Source organism: Hippopotamus amphibius, chromosome 9 (genome assembly GCF_030028045.1).
Source record: "Hippopotamus amphibius kiboko isolate mHipAmp2 chromosome 9, mHipAmp2.hap2, whole genome shotgun sequence".
Lineage (NCBI taxonomy): Eukaryota > Metazoa > Chordata > Mammalia > Artiodactyla > Hippopotamidae > Hippopotamus > Hippopotamus amphibius.
Window position 1 is genome coordinate 44,840,818 of NC_080194.1, and position 19,892 is coordinate 44,860,709.

The 19,892-nt window shown below is 52.3% G+C and overlaps 2 protein-coding genes across 2 annotated transcripts in view; both read left to right on the forward strand.

The window, feature by feature from the left end:
- The window catches only part of SLCO2B1 (solute carrier organic anion transporter family member 2B1), an 83,573-nt gene extending 81,897 nt beyond the window's left edge, over positions 1–1,676 (forward strand). Inside the window, exon 15 of the mRNA XM_057748492.1 lies at positions 1,514–1,676. The gene's annotated coding sequence lies outside the window, so the exon portion shown is untranslated. The remainder of the gene's footprint in view (positions 1–1,513) is intronic.
- Positions 1,677–1,786: 110 nt separating this feature from the next.
- TPBGL (trophoblast glycoprotein like) lies at positions 1,787–7,070 on the forward strand. Its single transcript, XM_057748497.1, has one exon. The coding sequence runs from the start codon at positions 1,973–1,975 to the stop codon at positions 3,800–3,802; it is 1,830 nt and encodes a 609-aa protein (XP_057604480.1). The 5' UTR covers positions 1,787–1,972; the 3' UTR covers positions 3,803–7,070.
- The last annotated feature ends 12,822 nt before the right edge of the window (positions 7,071–19,892 follow it).

A 19,892-nucleotide genomic window follows, 5' to 3' on the forward strand; every position in this document is an offset into this window, starting at 1 on the left:
AACTGGGGTGTTTAGCACCTGCACACACAACCCAACCCCCACCACCAAAGCTTCCTGCTACTCTGCAGGCCTTTCCCAGGAGAGCCATCAACCAATCAGAAACCAGCCGCCATGTGGCCTGGAGAGGGAGATGTGGCCTTGGCAGTTGGTCTGTGATTTCTTAGTGGCTGGAGGCAGAAGGGGCTCTATGCAGCAGGACAAGAAAGCAAAGACCTTTCCATTCATTCATTCATTCACTTACAAACATTTACTGCACAGTCTCTTGTGCCAGTTCCTGTACCGGAAACACAATAGTGAAGAAGAGCCAGTGTCTCCCACTGGGGGAGATGTCAGAGCTGGGGCTTGGAGCTGACATGGGCCAGGGCTGAGGTGAGTGTAAGAGCTAAGGGCCCAGCCTCAATGACATTTGTTTGAGCTCCTGTGCCCATATGAGAAAGGACACCACACCCTGTTCACTCCACAGACCAAGGGCATGGTGGAGGGCAGGAGTGGGCTAAGAGTGTTTTGGCCAACCTCTGGATGCATGTGCTTGCACGCATGAGTCTGTAAGCTTGCCCCTCTGAGAACACACCCAGGCACCTGCATGGGCCCGGAAGCATGAATGTTCAAATGTGTATGTGCTTATGAATCTATGGACACATACCAGGATGCACTCAAATCTACGTTCATATATGCACATGTGTGGATGAGCCTGCATGTACTTGCAAGAGGCACATCTGAGCCTACCCGGAGCTGGGCACAAGCTTATGCAAGCCTTTCTATGCATGTGTATGGCACCTAAGTGAGCATGAGTGTGTGTGTGTGTGTGCACTCACATGTGAACACACCTAGGTCTGATTATGTGTTAAGCTTGCTTCTATGTGTACACGTGCATGTACAACCTCACATGTACATCTGTACAGACATGTCTAATGTGCTCGTGCAAGTTACAATTCTCATCCACCAGTACTTGGGAGTGACGATAGGGACAGGGAGAGAGAGGAAAGGCGAAGGGGAAGGGGAGGCCACCCCCCCCCAACCCCCACTGGCAACCCCCAGCATCAACAGCCCTGGGCCTTAACATTGGCCCTTGTCTGAGACCCAGGCCACTGCAGGGTCTACCTCTTCCCCTACCTCTTCTCCTTAAGTGGTATTGATCTGTTGGTTGATCAGTTATACATAACCTCAGGGAAGGAGTCAACCCAACAATCCCTGTTTTAGGAGAAAGAGCCTTGATTCTTAGGCTGGGGGGAGCCTCTATCCCAACCAGCTCTGCTGATACCAGAAGGGCCTGCGGATCAAGTGTCAGCCTCTCCAGCCTGAATAATTCATGCCAAAGCCAGGAATGCTCCCTTCTCAGGAGCCTGTCTCTTTAAATCAAGTCTGGAGCTTCCCAATTATAGAGGGAAAAAAAATCCAGAACAAAACAAACCTATAAACAGCTCCGCCCTGGCCCCTTCTGAGACCCCCACACCATGCTGCAAAATCTGCTCCTCTGGAGGCCCAAATCATCCTACCCATTCACCATTTACAGGTGAGGTACCCTGGAGGGGAGGAGGGGCAGCTGATGGCATCCAACAACCCTAAGGTCCTGAGACCCGGAACAGCCTAGCGAAGGTACCAAGGTGCTGGGGCAGGGAGGGGACAGCAAAGAGCTGAATCACCACACCCACCGGGTCCCAGGGCCTAGGAGAGTGCTTGGGGGTGGAGTCCAGCCTGATGGAGGAAATCAGATGGAAGAACTCCCTGCTGAGCAGCCAGTGACTTGGGGGGGGGGGGGGGAGGAGGGGTGGAAGGAGGAGGGAATGTTGCGACTTCCTCGGATAGATGGGGTGGGGTGGAGAAGACGGTGGTCTCTCGGGACTTGCAGGGGGTTGACCAAGCCAGGCCTGAAGTAAATGGGGTGTCGTAGGAGGGGGCTGAGGCTGGGGATTTTCCTCTCTCCTAGCACAGCTCTCTCCTTGATCACAGGGATAAGGAAGAGGCTGAAAAAATGAGGAACTTTCCCAGCCCACCCCTCATCCCTTCCTGCGCTTGTAGGAGGAGCTCGAAGGTCCTCCCCTCAAATTCTCGCTGGGTGATGCTGACCCACCTGCCCGCTCTCCCGAGTTCGGCCCCGCCCCACCCCACACGTGCCAGAGAGGGAGGGGGAAGGAACCAGCTTAAACGCGGGGTGGGGGGGAGATGCGGGGGAAATAGTCAGAACCTCGGAGAGCCAAACTTCTCAGCAGTCCGAGAGCCAAGAGGGGTGAAGAGAAAGAGCGGCAGCCGAAAGCCCTGGTTCTCGGGGGCCTCCCACCCCGCCTCTCCGCAAGGAGGGCGCGGAGACACCGCTGGGGGCGGAGGAGGAGGAGGCCGGGAGGCGGGGAGGGGGGAGGCAAACCCTGCCCACTCGGCTCCGCGCCCAGAACGGCCGCGGAAGTCGGAGGCCGGTGCGCAGGGCGGAGAGGGCACCGGGGGCGGGGGGCTCCGCTCCCCGCCTGACCCCTCTCGCCCCAGCCAGGAAAGTGAAGAGCCAGCGGACGGACCGACTACAAACGCCGGGCGCTCCGAGTCAAGGACTTGCCCCACCCGCCCCCCTCCCCGCCCCCAAGGCGCTCCGAACTCACTGGTGAGCGCGGCGGCCCGGGCGCTGGATGCGGGGGCAGCCGCGATGGCCCCGCGCGCGGGACAGCCGGAGCACAGGGGCCCGCTGCTGCCGGGGCTGCTGCTCGTGGTGGCGGCGCTGAGCCAACCTGCCGCGCCCTGTCCCTTCCAGTGCTACTGCTTCGGCGGCCCCAAGCTGATGTTGCGCTGCGCGTCGGGCGCCGAGCTCCGGCAGCCGCCGCGGGACGTGCCACCCGACGCGCGCAACCTCACCATCGTGGGCGCCAACCTGACTGTGCTGCGCGCGGCCGCCTTCGCCGGCGGGGACGCGGACGGGGAGGCGGCGGCGGCGGGCGGCGTGCGCCTGCCGCTCCTGACCGCGCTGCGCCTCACGCACAACAACATCGAGGTGGTGGAGGACGGCGCCTTCGACGGGCTGCCCAGCCTGGCGGCGCTCGACCTGAGCCACAACCCGCTGCGCGCCCTGGGCGGCGGCGCCTTCCGCGGGCTGCCCGCGCTGCGCTCGCTGCAGCTCAACCACGCGCTGGCGCGGGGCGGCCCCGCGCTGCTGGCCGCGCTGGAAGTCGCGCTCGCCCCGCTCGACGAGCTGCGCCTCTTGGGCCTGGCGGGCAACGCGCTGAGCCGCCTGCCGCCCGCCGCGCTGCGCCGGCCGCGCCTGGAGCAGCTGGACGCGCGCCTCAACGCGCTGGCCGGCCTGGGCCCCGACGAGCTGCGCGCGCTCGAGCGCGATGGAGGCCTCCCCGCGCCGCGCCTGCTGCTCGCCGACAACCCCCTGCGTTGCGGCTGCGCTGCGCGCCCCCTGCTGGCCTGGCTGCGCAACGCCACGGAGCGCGTACCCGACGCGCGCCGCCTGCGCTGCGCCGCCCCGCGGGCGCTGTACGACCGGCCTTTCCTGGACCTGGACGAAGCGAGGCTGCGCTGCGCCGACGGCGACGCTGACGGTCGCGGGGAAGAAGTGGAACTCTCCGGCCCGGAGCTGGAAGCCTCCTACGTCTTCTTCGGGCTGGTTCTGGCGCTCATCGGCCTCATCTTCCTAATGGTGCTCTACCTAAACCGCCGCGGCATCCAGCGCTGGATGCGTAACTTGCGCGAGGCGTGCCGGGACCAGATGGAGGGCTACCACTACCGCTACGAGCAGGACGCCGACCCCCGCCGCGCGCCCGCCCCGGCCGCCCCCGCCGGCTCTCGCGCCACTTCCCCGGGTTCGGGCCTCTGAGCTTCGCCTGTTGGGACTTGGGGGCTGCCCCTGCCAGCAGATAACCTTACCGAGGCTGCCCGTCCCGAGGCCGTGGGTATGAGACACCCATGAGCTTGGGGCTTTGAGATCTGCCCTGGCGGATCTGGGACCTTTGGATAATGGCACCTCCCCCACCTGGAGGCCCCTAGCTGTACCCCGTCTCCCCAGCTTCTGAGAGCTGTCACCATCAACGACCCGGAGACACCCTCTTCAGATTCCAGAAACTCCACTCACCCATCCCAGGCCCTGGCAGCCCTCCTGAACCACCAGAAGCCCCCCCCCCCCACCCTTTCAGGACTCACCCAGAGACCCTGTCCTTCAACCCGAGGGCCCTGAGACTGCTTCCACCACCCTGTGCTTTGAACCCAGACCTCTCAGCAGGAAACTTCCCCCTAGACTACACTCCAGCTTGCAGCCCTCAGCTCCCTTTCAGGGCTCAGGGGCCCTCACGTCCCATTCTGGTCTCAGAAGCAGAGCACCCCCACCGGAAGGTTTGTGTGGACTTTGAGCCCTTTTTCTCATCTCGGAGTTCTTAACTCTCCATCCTGTATCCCTGGGCTCTGAGGATTGGACACCCTCCCTCAATCTGAGGATGTATTTCATACCACCCACCACCCCAGCTCCAGCTCAGGCCACTCCCTTCCCTGGCCCAGACTTGGGGCTTAGCTCATGTCTATCTCTCCCGTCCCAGGGACAGATATACCCCTTTATAGCCTTAGTGCGGAGCCAGTCCTCCGCCTTTCCCACTTTTGGCTCTGATACTGCAATACTCAGTCCTTGTCCCCAGTCTCAAACTCTCAACTCTTCACCCCGATCTGAGTGTCATCCCCCTGCCCAAGTCTTAGGCTCTCAATCCCTCCTACATCCATTGCTTGCCCTCAGTACCCACACTGCCACTCTCTGGGTCAAGGTCCAGTGAGGAATCCATCCCTGGGGTCTACCCACCCCCCTTTCCTCTTAAGATGAGCTCTCTAGCCCTGCAAAACAGGCACAGGTGCCAAGCAACACCCCCCCCGCCCTGCCCCCCGCCCCCAAATATACTAGCAGATACCCATGGGAGATCCTGGAGAAGAGTCCTGGAGGTGCGCAGTAGATGGTCTGGCCTCAGAACCAGGGTCACCTGACCATTGTGCCACAGAGAGGGGTGGGGGAGGGGGCTCTGAGGGGCTGGGAGCTGCTGGCCACATGCTGTTTCCCACCCATGGGACTCTTCTCCTCTGGGGGTTCCTCGCTGCCACCTCCCAACCCCTGCCTTCCATATGCCTTCTGGAAGAGGAAGATGGTCTCTCCTTCTGCCTCAGGCACAAGCCCTCCTGTCCAGGGTCAGAGCCTCAGTGCCCTGCCTTCTGCATGATCCCAAAGCACAATTGGTGAGTGGGAGGGGGCTGCCTCTCCGTGACTCCCACCCCCTAGGTCAGGCAGAACGGCTGGCCTGTGCTGCCTCTGCACACAGGAAGTCACCCTTCTTTAACATGTTGGCTTGAGGCCTGCCTTCCCACCCCCACCCTGGAAATCTGGATCTCCCTTCGGCAGTTTTCTATAAAGTCTGCAATAATCTCAGATACTCTGCTCTTGTAAGTGGTGCCATGTCATTCCTGCTGACCTTGGGTCATTAAAGGGGGTGGGAGGAGACACTTAGAGCATTTTGGACCTTCCTGAGGTGAAGCAGTGACTCTTGTCTTCTCCCGGACGGTGGGAAAAGGAATGGGCTCTGACTGTACGTGGTAGGCTTGAGGCTAGACACATGGAGGGACTTCCTGTTGGGATGGCATTGCTCTCAAAACCAGTCTGCTTTTTATGCTGAGATAGCGGTATCCACAGCCAGGGTAGGGTCCTACACGTCCTCTACATCCTCTTAGCCTTTGGTTCCTCATCAGTGTGGTGAGCTGGGGGGTCACGGGGGAGATGTTGGACTGACAAACACTAGCATCAGACGAGACTATCAGGGAGAAAATCCAGCTACAGAGAATCAGAGGCAGTTAATTCAGACAGAAAAGAAGAGGAATCATTATTTGTGGCTTTGGCCTCATCCCCTCTGTTGGATTACCTGATACTCCCTTATGTCCTGCATCACGCCATGCTCTCCTGGCCAGAGGGGTAAGACCTGCACCTGGAATATGTGAGAAACTGAGAGGAGAGGCAGCCTAGCAGTGAGGGGTGTGGATAAAATAGCCCCTTGAGATATGTGGAACAAGGAGACAGGTGGGTTCTGGGCCAGTAGAGCCAGGATAAGAGGCTGTCACCTGCCTCAAGGACCCCAGGCTGGATCATTTTACATGCAGGGTCTCAGAGTCCTAGAACCACATGGCCGAAGTCTAGAATTCTGGCACTTTGGAATCTTAGGGCTGTGTAATGCTACAATTTGTGTCTTCTAAACATTGACAGGGACCTCAGAGGTAATGTGGGAAGCCTCATGAGCTGTGTCAACAAGGAGCACCCTCCCTCGAGGAGGAGCTCACTGCCTCCCCTCCTGGGAGCATCCCTTTTGCTGTCAGAGAAATCTGCCTGGGACTCCTTGACAGTCCCAGCTTTGCCTTGAGGCCAGGAGCACACCTCATGCCAGGACAGCTCTTCACAGAGTTGTTGGCAGTGCACAAGCCTCCTTATCTTCTCCCAGCAAATTCCCTACCCCTTCACCCAGTCATTCCTCATGAGAAGGGGTTAAATTCCGTTGAAGCATTGCCATCCGTCAGTGATCTTCAAAGGGTGCTCTGCCAGTCCCGCAGGATGAAATAGTGATGGTCTCTCTGACACAGGTTAGAGAACTGTGTCTCTAACAGGTCACACCCCTCCTCCCCCCAGTTCCAAAGACGTGTCCTCTGGTAATGTAGCCTAAGACTGCAGTAAGTCCTGGCAAATAAAACATGCTACTAGCTGTGGTTCACTGTCAGCAAAACTCTTTGAGGATTTTAGATGAGAGCTGATGCTAAGCTAAATATCAACTAGTTGTCAAAAATTAACTAATTGAGTACCTAATGTATGCCAATTGACATTTAACCTCAGTGCCATTTACTGATTCCCATTAAATGTTGTCTCTGAGTAGCTCCCCTTCTTGCAGCCTGTCAGTGGCCTGTGGCTTTAAGGGATTATCGGCAGGTCCCCAGGGCCCCCAGCCTCCTCTGCAAATCCAGCCATTCATTTAGTCTCTACTGAGTACAACTTTGCCAGTCCTAGAAAAGCTAATGACCCAGGGGAGAAATCATATTCAGTTAAGTTCCAGAGAAAAGAAGTCTCAGGAAAGAGGTGAGAACTCAGGGTAAGGGCCCCTATACCCAGCCTAGGGAAATTTTTTAAAGTCACATTTGAGTAGGGTTTTGAGGGATGAGTAGGAGTTTGCAGAACAGAGAAGAATCAGAAGGATCAGCTTGTGCAAAGGCCTGGAGACAGGAAGATCTGTTAGTCTGTGGAATTCAAGAAGACCATTAATGGCTGGGGGTAGATCGGAGGATGTGTGTGGGTAAGATGGTTCTGCGTTCCCCTCATTCTCCACTGGGAGGCACTAGAGGGACTTCCACCCTCCAAGGAGATGTCACGGAAGTGGAGAGGTGTGATATGTGGGACAGAACTGCATGGTTCTCTTACTTGTTCCTTCTTTCTGCCCATCCTTTTTGTGCCAGGCCTCATGCGGGGCACAGGAGATAGAGGAATCAGCTGAGCCATGCCCACAGAGGCCAGAAGGGTGGGGGGTAAGGGAAGGGGCCACGAAGAGGTCTTGCAGGAAAAGGTGAGATGGAGGGGTCTGGCTGGCCCTCCCCTGACACCGTGATGTCACCCACTCACTGCAGACCCTCTCTAAGCTGTGCCGAGGACCCACCGAATGGTTAGCCTCCCCCTCTAGTCAGATGCTATGAATGCTGCTGGACGTTTGAGGTGGGCAGGGGACTGCGGGGCCAAGTGCTGGGGGGAAGCTCCATCGAGGATGTGCCCTTAAAGAGCACGTGGGGTAGAGAGCAGGTATAAAGGGAGAGAAGAGATGTGTGACTGTCAGAAATGTGATAGACCTGAAGGCAGCTCTGCGCCGAGAAACACGTCAGACTTCCTGGGGTTCTGCGACTCTGTAAAAACTGAAATTTCCTCTCAAACACAAAGGGAAGTCACGATCACCATCTCCTTGAGAAGCCTTTTACTTCTGACACCCCTTTCCTACCCAGGCCCCTCAGGTCTGGGGTGGGAACCAGTAAGGAACCAGCCGGAGCCCAGAAGACTGGGTTTCAGGCTGAGCTCAGCGTGACTTGCTGTGTCATCTGATCCCTAGTCAGTCAGAAACATTGTTTAAGCCCTACTGTGTGCTGGCTGCTGGGGATTCAGCAGTGAACACAGCAGAGCCGGCTCCTGCCTTCCTGGTTCAGTCCAATCCTGACCGTGGACACCCCCTGCCCCTCCCTGGCTCCAGGTTCCTTCTGTCCAGACTGGGGCTGGACTTATGACCTCCAGAGGCACTGTCTGCTCTCACTGAAATCCATCGCTTTCTTCATTAAGTCTCTGCCTGGCAGACTCATGGCCCTAATTTATGGGCATGGCCTTTCCGGGACTGGGAGAAGTGATGGGGGCAGTTAGTATTCCTGGTAGGGCAGAGTCCCCTCCTTTGCCCCACACCCCTCTCTCACCATCTCCACCCTCTTTCCTCAGTACTGCCTCACAGTGATTTGCCCGGGGGTGGCCAGTCCCATGGAGACCACCTCAACTAACCCTTCAGTGTACTGGTGGGGAAGTTGAGGCCCAGTGAGTGCAGGAGCCCATCCAGGCCACACAGGGTGTCAGAAGCAGAGCAGATCCAGAGCTCAGGATGCCCCCCCTGGGGCCATTTCTGCCCCGCTCTGGGTGTGAGTATCTGGCAGGGCTGCCCCATCTCCTAACTCTGGATCTCTACCCCTGTGGTCATTGCCTCTTGTGGCCAGGCCTGTGGAGATAAGCAAAAAGCCAACAAGGAAGGGGTGGAGAGCTCTCTTCAGCCTCCATCGGCAGCTTCCAGCAGGCCTCAGATTTTTTTTTTTAATATTTATTTATTTTAGCTGCGGCGGGTCTTAGTTGCGGCAAATGGGATCATCATTGCAGCATGCGAGATCTTTAGTTGCGGCATGTGCACTTCTTGGTTGCGACATGTGCACTTCTTGGTTGCAGCATGCATGCGGGATCTAGTCCCCTAACCAGGGATTGAACCCGGACCCCCTGCATTGGGAGCACAAAGTCTTACCCACTGGACCACCAGGGAAGTCCTGGCTCCAGCCTCTTGTAGGCAGAAACCCTGATGGGGCCTCCTGCTCAAGGCAAGGGGCATCTCTACCCCTCTCTGAGAGGAGAAAGGGGTTTATTCCGGACCCCAGGCCCCAGGGTGCACCTGGATGAAACTCATCCTTGTTGAGCCTCTCCTCTCTGCCGAGCGCCTGCTGAGACAGACCACATCCAGCTCCTGTGCTCAGTAAAGACGGGGTCACTGCGATAATGGAGGCATAGGGGGCCCAAAACTGCACTGACCATCCAAACTAGGAAACTTTGGAGAGTGAAAGAGACCTCTATTAATAATTACACTGGGACAAGAAGAAACTAGGACTGTACCAGGCTGTTGGGCCCTGGACTCCGGTGAGTTTTGACAAGATCTGAAGGGGAAAAGAAAAAGTGCCAGACTGCTAGACTAGCTAGACTGCCAGCACTGGATAACTAACGCACTCCCTGTCCTTGACCCTGTCCTCCAGCCACGCTAAACAACTTCTTGAGTGCTATTCTCAAGCCACACCAGCCTACTCAGATTCTAGTAATGGAGCCCAGCGATTCCAGACCCCACACCTTTGCTCACACAGTACCCTTGGCCTGGGATGCCTTACCCCCAACAGAGAGCAGCGGGACAGCTCAAGAGTCCCCTCTGCTTTCCTGACCTCACCCTCTTCCTCCTGTCACTGGACACCCCCCCCCCCCCACCCCAGACCTTTGTTTGGACTGATTTGTTTTCTGGCCCGTTGTCTGCACCAGGCCAGACGCTCCCCCAGGGGCTGGGCCATGTGCCCTTTTGGGTGCCTGACCCTGGTGCACAGAGGTCTGTGAGCACTGTCCCCACCCCACAGAGATCCAAAGCTCAGAGGCAGAGATGTCACTCAGGGCTCGCGGCCTCCCTCCGCTGCATGTCAGAGGCCCACTCCCTTTCACTTCCACAACCTTTCACCGCACTGAACTGAGAGACCCGCATGGCCAGCTCCTTTTGCTATACTATTCAATAAAGTGAGAAAACAGAAGGAAAATGCAGCTTGAGAATATGTAATCATGCAAAACATAATTTAGCTTTAGCTTCTAGACTCTGACTTTTTAATACAGTTACAGCTTTCTGGCCCTCCATTTGGGATTCTTGTCTAACGTTCTCTCTGGGCAACATCTGCCACTGGCTCAGCCGGTCTCATCCTTGGTTTCTTGACCCAGGGAGCGACAGTGACATCTGTTGGTGAATTTTTGTCAGAGTGGAACCAGTTTTAACTTTTTCTCATACATGTGCCATCTGCTGGTGAACATGGGACCTTTCCTTCTTTCATTTAGTCAAATCCATTCAGCAAGTATTTTTTAAAGTGCCTACTAGGTGCCAAGCACGGTGCTAGGAAGATGCTGGGAGTTGTTCTAGGCACTTTACATTATTAACCCATTTTAGTCTGATGACAGTTCTATGAAGTAGCTATTATTATTCCTACTTCACAAATTCCTACTCTAAGGCACTTAAAGATGAGTAATTTGCTTAAGGTTGCACTGCTAATAAAGGGTCAAGTTGAGCTTAGAACTCAGAGCCATGTGCTTGGACCATGAACAAGTAAATAAACAAGTAAGATAAATTTTTTTAGATATTTCTTATGAGAGAAATAAAGTGATGTAAGAGTGTTGGGAAACGGTGTCCTTTGAATGGGGTAGTGAGGCAGGCTCCTCTGAGAAGGTGGCTTACCCTGAGGAATGGGAAGGAAGGAGCTCTGCAAAGAGCCTAGGAAAGATCAATCCAGGCAGAAGAAGCAGCGAGTGCAAAGGTGCTGAGATTGAATATTCAAATATTGAGTGGGTGGCCAGTTATGGCCATTCTACCCCTAAATATCTCTCCAATCAGTCCTTCTTCTGCTTCCTGACCTGGTCCCAGCCGCTACATCTCTCAGCCAGATCCCTGTCCCAGCTCCCTCCCTGATCCCTCTACCTCCAGCCTTCCCATCTGGCCCATCCTCTGCAATGCAGCCAGAGTGAGCCTAAAAATGTGTGAATCTGATCCATCGCACTGCCCTGCTTAAAACCTGTCCCACCATCATCTGGAAAAAACCAAGCTCTCTGGACTGATTATCTGTAATCTTCCTCCCCATGGCTATGGTCTGGTCCCATCGCCTGTTAGCTCTTCTGGTTCCCTTCATTTTAGCCACACCAAAGTCCTTACAATTCCCTTAAGGTCCTAGATTTTCTCACCGCCTGAGGCTTCCCCTGTGCCACCTCTTCTATCTGCAATGCCTATAGCCTCTCCTCACCTGCTTAACTGCTTCTCATCCTTCAAATTTCAGTTGAAGCAATTCCTCTCTAGGAAGCTTACCTTATTTCCCATCCCACCCACTCCTTTAGTGCTCCCACAGTATGCCATGAGCACATGTCAGCCCCCATCTCCAATATCCCTCAACATTAAGTCCAAACACTTGTCGTCATGCCTTATATTCCTGTGAATTTGTGAGCTCCTTGAAGGAAGGGATTGTCTTATTTAACTTTGTGTCTTCAAGGTCCAGCGTAAGTCCCAGCAAATGGTACACGTCCAGTAAATATTGTTTGCAGTTTGTGAGCTATAAATTGTTTCTTTTTTACTTTTTTTAAATTTTTATTAAAATACATATTTGCATAGAGTAAAACTCCACTCTCTTCTGGCATACAGTTTATTTTGACAATCAAGATATGAAACAGTTCCATCCCTCCCGCCCCCCGTAAGAATACCTCCTGCTGCACCTCTGTAGCCAGCACTTCCTCAACTCCAGCCACTGGCAACTAGTGGTCTGTTTTCTAACCCCATAGCTTTGCCTTTTCCAGAATGTCACGTAAATAGATGCACACATATTTGTCCTTTTAAATCTAGCTTCTTTCACTTAGCATGATGCAATTGAGATTCATCCTTGTTGTTGTAGTTATCACTAGTTTGTTCATTTCTATTGCTGAGTAGTATTCCATTGTATGGCTGTACAATAGCTTATCAATTCACACTAGCTGAAGAGCATTTGGGTTGTTTCCAGTTTTTGAGTTATGAATGCATCCATTATTAATGTTCACATACAGGTTTTTGTGGGGACATAATTTTTAATTTCTTTTGGGGGTGGAAATTCTAAGTAATTTTTTTAAAACTCTTTATTGGAGTATAATTGCTTTACATTGTTGTGCTAGTTTTTGCTGTACAACAAAGTGAATCAGCTGTATTTATACATATATCCCCATATCCCCTCCCTCCCACGACTCCTTCCCACCCTCCCTATCCCAGGCCTCTAAGTCATCACTCATCATCAAGTTGATCTCCCTGTGTTATGCAGCAGCTTCCCACTAGCTATCTATTTTACATTTGGTAGCGTATATATGTCAATGCTACTCTCTCATTTCGTCCCAGCTTCCCTTTCACACCCCCCCCACCCCATGTCCTCAAGTCCATTTTCTACATCTGCATCTTTATTCTTGCCCTGTCACTGGGTTCATCAGTACAATTTTTTTAGATTTCATATATATGATTTAGCATATGGTATTTGTTTTTCTCTTTCTGGCTTGTAGTAAGTATCTTTAAACTTATGAGTAACTGCCAAACTCTTTCCCAAAGCATCTGTCTATACCATTTGGTATCCCCACCAGCAGCGTGTAAGTGTTCCAGTTCTTCCACATTCTCGTCAGCACTACTTATTGGAAAGAAGGATTGGATAGCCTTTGCACCTTTCTGGAAAATCAGTTGATATATACAGGTCTATTTATGGATTCTGGAGTTCATTCCATTGATGTAGGTGTCTATTTGTCCACCACTACCACACTGTCTTAATTATTGTAGCTTCATATTAAGTCTTGAGATCAGGTAGTAGACAACTCCAAAGTTGTTTTTCCTTTTAACGATTAGTTGGCTATTCTAGTTCCTTTACCTTTCCATATAAATTTTAAGCTCAGCTTGTCTACATCTATAAGAAAAAAAATCCTGCAGAGATCTTGATTTGGACTGCACTGAATCTATAGTCAGTTTGTAGAGAATTGACATCTTCCAATCCATATTGAATCCGTATTCAATATTGACTCTTCCAATCCATGAACATAGTATATATCGCAATTTGTTTAGGTCTTCTTTGATTTCTTTCATCAATATTTTGTGCTTTAGAGACGTACATAGATATTATGCACATATTTTGCTATATTTATACCTAAGTACTTCCCTTTTGGTGCTATTGTAGGTGGTATTATATTTTTCTTTGGCATTGTCATTTAAATTTCAAGATCCAGTTGTTTGATGTTACTATACAGAAGTATAATTGATTTTTGTATATTGATCATTATGCTCACTGATCATTCATCCTCTATTTCTGGTTCTTTGTATGTTGAGTAATTTCAGATTGTATCCTAGACATTGTGAATGTTATATTGTGTTGACTGTGGGTCATGTTATAATCCTTTATAGAATGTTGATTTTGTTGTTGTTGTTTCAAGAGGCAATCAACTAATTTAATCTCAGACCCAAAGTTGTGTAGTTGTGTTTCACCTTCTGTTGGTGGTGGGTGGTTCTTTTATATATATATATATATATATATATATATATATAAATTTATTTATTTTATTTATTGGCTGCATTGGGTCTTCTTTGCTGCACATGGGCTTTCTCTAGTTGCTGTGAGCGGGGGCTACTCTTCATTGTGGTGTGCAGGCTCCTCATTGTAGTGGCTTCTCTTGTTGTGGAGCACGGGCTCTAGGTGCACAGGCTTCAATAGCTGCAGCACACAGGCTCAACAGTTGTGGCTCACGGGCTCTAGAGCACAGGCTCAACAGTTGTGGCACACGGGCTTATTTGCTCCATGGCATGTGGAATCTTCGCAGAGCAGGGATTGAACCCATGTCCCCTGCATTGGCAGGCAGATTCTCAATGACTGTGCCACCTAGGAAGCCCCTGGTAGGTGGTTCTAATCTCAGCACAAATCCACATGAGAAAAGAGAAATAAAAGGGAAATTTATCCCATGCAGTTTACTTCTCCAAATCTTTACTCCCTGGATCATCTACCAGCTTTTGTTTAATTTTCAGAGTCATTAGGTCATTATGTTTTGTGTTTTTGTCCAGAGTTTTTCTGTAATCAATAGGAGAGATAGGCTGTGGTGGATGAGTCTGTCTTGGCCAGAATTCGAAATTCCTACACAATTTATTTTGATGTGCTGAAAATTTTTTTAAGCTACGAGAAATGAAGTCTCAAACACCACGAAGACAGTAACAGCAGGAGAAAAGCTCAAAGCTAAGAGGCAACAGCAAAGACCTCTCCTATGTTTAGAGCCCTGTTTAGGTGTTAGGGCACTCCTTTTAAAATATGGTATCCAGGCCAATAGGATTATTTCTGGTTTTTGGATAAGAAGATTAAGGAAGAGCTGGTGATTTGCCTATTTGGCCTCAGATCTAATCCCCTGACCTTCTCCTGCTCTGTATTGCAGGGCATTGACCATTGCAAACTACATTTCCCAAAATTCCTTGAAAATTGGCTTTTAATTAAAATCTGCCATTAGGAGGGTGGGAGGACAGGAGAAACCAGAGTATTTCTCCCACTCTCTCTCCTTTGGGCAGCATCCCAGGAACAGAGGTCTTTCCTCTATGGTTTGGATTCTTCAGGTACCCTCTCCCTCAACATCCCTGCTGGGCTTCCCTCGTGCTCAGCTTGGTAGCTCCACCTCCTCTCCCTTGTCCTTCCACCCTGTGGGTGGTGGTGCTTTCCTACTGTACCTGGGTTGCCTTACATCCCATTTACCCTTCAACTTTTGCAAAATTTTCATAACCAGTTTCTTTGATTAAATTCCTGCTACTGAAATACTGACATAGGCTCTATTTATCTGGACTTGGACTGATATAGTCCATGTGGGAGGGCAGAATCAAAGCTCTAGCTCATGTCTCCTGATTCAAATGCCAATGTCTTCCCATTATATTTCTCTGGCTGGAAGGGAGCATCAGAGGAAACGGACCACCTTCTGGCCAATCAGGAGGGCAATGCACTGATCTAAGTTTCACATTATTTTACAGGAATGTAAAAAAAAAAAAATTTCACACGTGACCAATTTTCCAGGAAAGTTATCTTATGTTCAGCAGCATCTTCTTTTCATATTAATACAGTATACTGTCATCTAGGACTCTGAATTTTCCTCACCTATATCCCCACTCCTCCCATGTGTTCTTTTGGAACAGGCAGTGGGTAAGTCATGGAAAACTGAAGTGACTTTGGGGAGACCCAGCAGAGCAGGAGATGAAAACTGAATAAGAACCAGGGCTGGGACCTGGGCAGGACTCCAGTTGAAGTGGTCAGTGGTGCCAAAGAAAAGATGGGATGGCTTCACCCCAGGAGCAAACCAGGGGTCATGGGATCCAGTGGTGTCTGAGAGGAATTAGAGGTTTGGCAACTTCCCCAGGCCCTAAGGCTGGTAAATGGCAGTGAGGGGAGGAGAAAAGGGTGAGGAACCAGGTTGGAGTTCGAACCAACACCTGACCCAGGCAGTCCAGGGCAGCAGGGACGGCGTTTGCAGGTCTATGTCCTGCCATGGGCTTATGAGACAGAAATAAAAGCACAGCCAGCATCTGTCACAAAAGACCTTTAATGGTCTTCTATTTATGGTTCTTTTGTTCATTTGTCCTGTTAGAGTTGAATAAACCATTATAACTTATCTGACATAATAAGGAACGCCACAGGCACAACAGATAAACCTGACAGGTGGCCCAGGAGTAAGGGTGTCACAGAAGAATCACTTAACAGAAGAGCCACAGACCTGGAGATCAGTCTCAGCCACCTGTCACTCCCCATGCCCAGGATGCACACACAGTGCCAGGCTAAGAGCTGGCTCCCATTTGGAAGGAAGAGGTAGCCCCCTCCCCCAGCATCTGTTGCTAGACCCTAACACTGAGCAGAGATGCTCCAGAAAGATGGTCCATCCTACACTCATCCCCCAAGGGCTCTTGGATCTACAGGGCAGGCCACGACCATACCCCAAATTTGTGAGCCCCCCTTCACACCCACCTCTCCCATGTACCCTTCCAGTAATCCCTTTGAGGTGGGCAGAGTCTGGCACTATCTCCATCTTACACAAGGGAAAATTGAGGTCAGGATCCCAAGGGCACACTCAGACTGAACACAGAATAGCACATGGTACTCTTTCTCCCATACCACGTGGCTTGTTGTGCCCTGAGTCTCACATTTCCACCTGGAATGCCCTGGGTGGGGGTCAGGCAGGATGCTGTGTCAAGGGCTGGTCCAGGTCTTCCTGAAGTGCCCACCTGTTAGTCCTGGTGAGGGACCTGGGCAGAGGGGCAGGGCAGCAGGAAGAGAATTGGGGGGACTGCAGCCTCTTTTCAGGGACCTGCCTGTTGCCCACACACTCAATTGACTGCAAATGTGGGAACGGAATCCTATTAGAATTGCTTGAGGGAAATTTGCTGCTTAAAGGGTCTCTGGAGGAATCCTGCCTTCATAGGAGGGACTTATGTCATAAAGTCCTCCCTCAGCATTTCTTTTATGAAACCTGGACTTTCCTCCACTTGGCTGTATAAAGAGGAACCTAACTCGAGTTTCTCTTCCCACCACACTGTTCCTCTGTTATCTCACGTGCCTGGGCCAGGGAAGTGGGGTGTCACACTGGGGCACAGACACAAGTCCTGGAGTGGGGCTGGGCCTCTTCACTTCCTCCATGGTCCCCCACACTGCCTGGGCCAATATCAGGGCCAAGACCCATCCTCACAGCACCAGGCCCCTGCCCAAATCAAACCCAGGCCAGAGCTTCAGTGGGAGTGGGCTACAAAACCATCAAATGTGTGTGCACACGCATACGTACGTGTGTGTGTGTGTGTGTATGTGTGAGAATAAGCAGATGCTTGGGCCTGGATCTGTGACCCAAGTTCCAGTACAAAGATACTTTGTATTGGAATGCTAGAGTCATTCCAACATGAAAAGCAAGAATAGAACCTGTGCTTGCTGGTCTCAAATCAAATCTCAGAATGGTGGTTTGAAGAAGCTTTTCCTCAAAAGAAAGTTTAAAGGTGAAACCTCAATAGGCAAGACAGATAAAATCAGAGTTGTTCTGGTGGAAGTGGGAATGGGGGGAAGGGATGGAGACCTATCCTTTGCCTCCACCCCCATCTTCCCACCTTCGCAGCCCCTGACAAAGCTCTGTGGAACACCAGGGGTTCCACAGCACCTGGTTTGAAAACCAGTGTGTCAGAGTCTATGGATCATGGGTCCTGGCGACCTATGCTTTGACTTCCCTTTCGGGGTGAAGAGTTGGGAGAGAGTGATGGGGGGAGGATGCTCCCCCTTCAACAGGCCTCTCTTTGAAGCCACTGTGCAGTGAGCTGGCAGGGGAGTGGTAGAGGTGAGGATCCTGCCCCGCAGGTAGGCCATTTCAGTCCTGGAAGGAGGACAAAAGTGATGGAGCTGCCTGGGCCAGGAGAGCAAAACGCCAGGCCCAATGCAGGCGTATGCACGAGGATAGGGGAAGTCTGTTTTGGTCCTTGTTGACTTTAAAAACATCAGAATAGGTATAGGCCTATGTCCATGAGACCCTATAAGAGTTCAAGATTGGGGCCTAATGCCTTCCCCTGGGATGCGTGGAGGATGTCCAGTCCCCAGTCACTGGCAGGAGGGAAGCTGCCTTTGTGGGCTGCTGAAACCACCGGGGATGGGTCAGCTGGGGCTCAGATCTCAGCGTAAGAGGCCTGGGTTTTCTCCAGGCCCAAATCCCTCCCAAGTGTTACCTAGAAGTGACAATTGGCAGCTCTGGTTGATCCTGGAGGGGGCCTTATACATTGAAGGGAAGGGGCAGGCAATTTCTATTCCACCTCACCCTTGGGGTTCGCTAGTGGGGTGTGGAGGAGGGGGAGGGGGTTCAGCCCCTCTGGGCCCGGGGGCTGGAAGCTCTTCCTGACCTGGGATCCGATCCAAGGCTTCCTGGCCTTCCACCAAGATGCACCCCCGCCCCCCAATCACTGACACTATCCGTGTCTCGCCTCTCTGCCTTGGTTGCTGGGACCACTGCCTGGGGGCACAACATTCCTGAAGAGTGTCTGAATTTCCCTCTCAGCTGGGTCATCATAGCCAAACTGGCCTCATCCCATTCTGGCTGACCTCTGCCTAAGTGGGACGGGAGTAGGAGATGAAGATGGGTGGGAGGGCTCAGCTGGCAGCAAACTTCCTATGTGACCCTGGGCTACTCCTCCGCAAGAGCAGGGCCACAGCCTGGGCAGCCATTTGCAATGTACAGAGCTGACTTTCATCTCCTTTGGGCCTCAAAAGTTCCTTGAGTCAGGCGGGAAAAGCATGACTGTCCCATTTTACAGTTAGGGAAACCAAGCCCAAGAGACTGAATGAGTTGCTCTAGGTTCCTCAGCTGCGTGGTGACAGCCAGGATGGAGAGGCATCGTGGACTTCCAGGCCAGGGTGCTCTTCTCTGCATCAGGTGGGACCAGCCTGTCAGCAACTCCTCCAGCTGAACCAAGACCCCAAGTGAGCCCACTCTTGGCCAGTCTCGGCTCTGACACTGAGAGGCCCATGGAGTCCAGCCAAAGAACTCCATCCTTATCTTCATGGGGACTGAACTCTTCTCTTGGTTGGAAGGCCAAGGAAGTCCAGCTGGCCCTCTGCCTGCAGACTTTCACCCCGGGCCATGCTCTTTCTTCCTGCCCAGACTGCTATCTAATTGCAACCCACATGGCCCACTGCAAAGTCTCAGTGTGGAGAGGCGTGGTCAGCACAGGCTCCAAATGTGTGGACAGAGAGAGCCAGTACGTGGACTGGTGCATGGAGCCCAGTGGGGCTCCCCTACCCCCAGTTTCACTCCAAGGGCTCACTTGGACAGGCTGACTCCAGATGGAGAGGGGCCCTGCAGAGAAGGACTCAGTCGTGCTTGGGGGCTGCAAGAAGAGTGGGGTCTGGAGCCAACCAGAAACTTGGAAATATGATCTGGGCCTTGCTCTTAGCAAGAAGCCTGAGTGTCCCACTGCGCTGCAGTGCATGGCTGTGCAGGAGGGCCCCCAGCCGAGGGGCAAATGGGGCTAAACTCTAGCCTGTGACCACTCAGGAAGCTGTGCATCCAATGTGAGTTGAATCCACCTGGAAGGGGCACCATTTCTAATTCACATCAAGGCACTCTACGGACTAGCAGCAACCACGGAGCCCTGAATGCAATGGCCCCCTCATGACCTCCCCTATAACTTTCCCTTGACCTTGAGCTTCCTGAGGACAGGGGCTGGGACTGACCCAACTCTGTCTCTCCAGTGCTTAGCACCGAGTGGAAAAGCTGTCAACAAAGGATGGTTAAGCCAAATTCAAATGAACCTGGCCACTGTCCTTCTGTAGTCCTGGGACCAAAGAGTAAATAAAAGGCTAAATGGGCTCATGATGCTTCTTGCAGCTGGAGAAATTTCAGTTCCACACTAGGATAAACCCAAAATGGTGTGATTTTGAGGTGGAAGGAGGTCAAGAAACCAGCCTGATGAAGCTTTTGTGTGATGGGGTTAGGGGTGGGAGAAGAGGTCTAGGTGAGCGATCACCTCAAATCCTAAAGGGTCTTATACCAGCCCCAAAGCTTCCAGAAGTCACCCCTAAAGAGCATATGTTTGCCATGCATTGTTCCAACATGTCATTAACTCTCTAGCCGCTCAAACGAGGTACAAACTGCCCAGCAAGCTCTGGGAGGGGCTGCATGCAGCTGGGACCCCAGAACTGGCCAGGGAGTGTGACTACCCCAAGCTGACTTGGTTCTGACCTGGAGCAGGGCTCCCTAGGGTTAAGTCTTCATGAGATTCAGAAGGGAAGCGCTGGAGTGCAGTGTCAGGCATGTGAACTGGGTAGTTTCATCATGGAAAATGGTGGCACAGTCCTCCCCAGGAGGG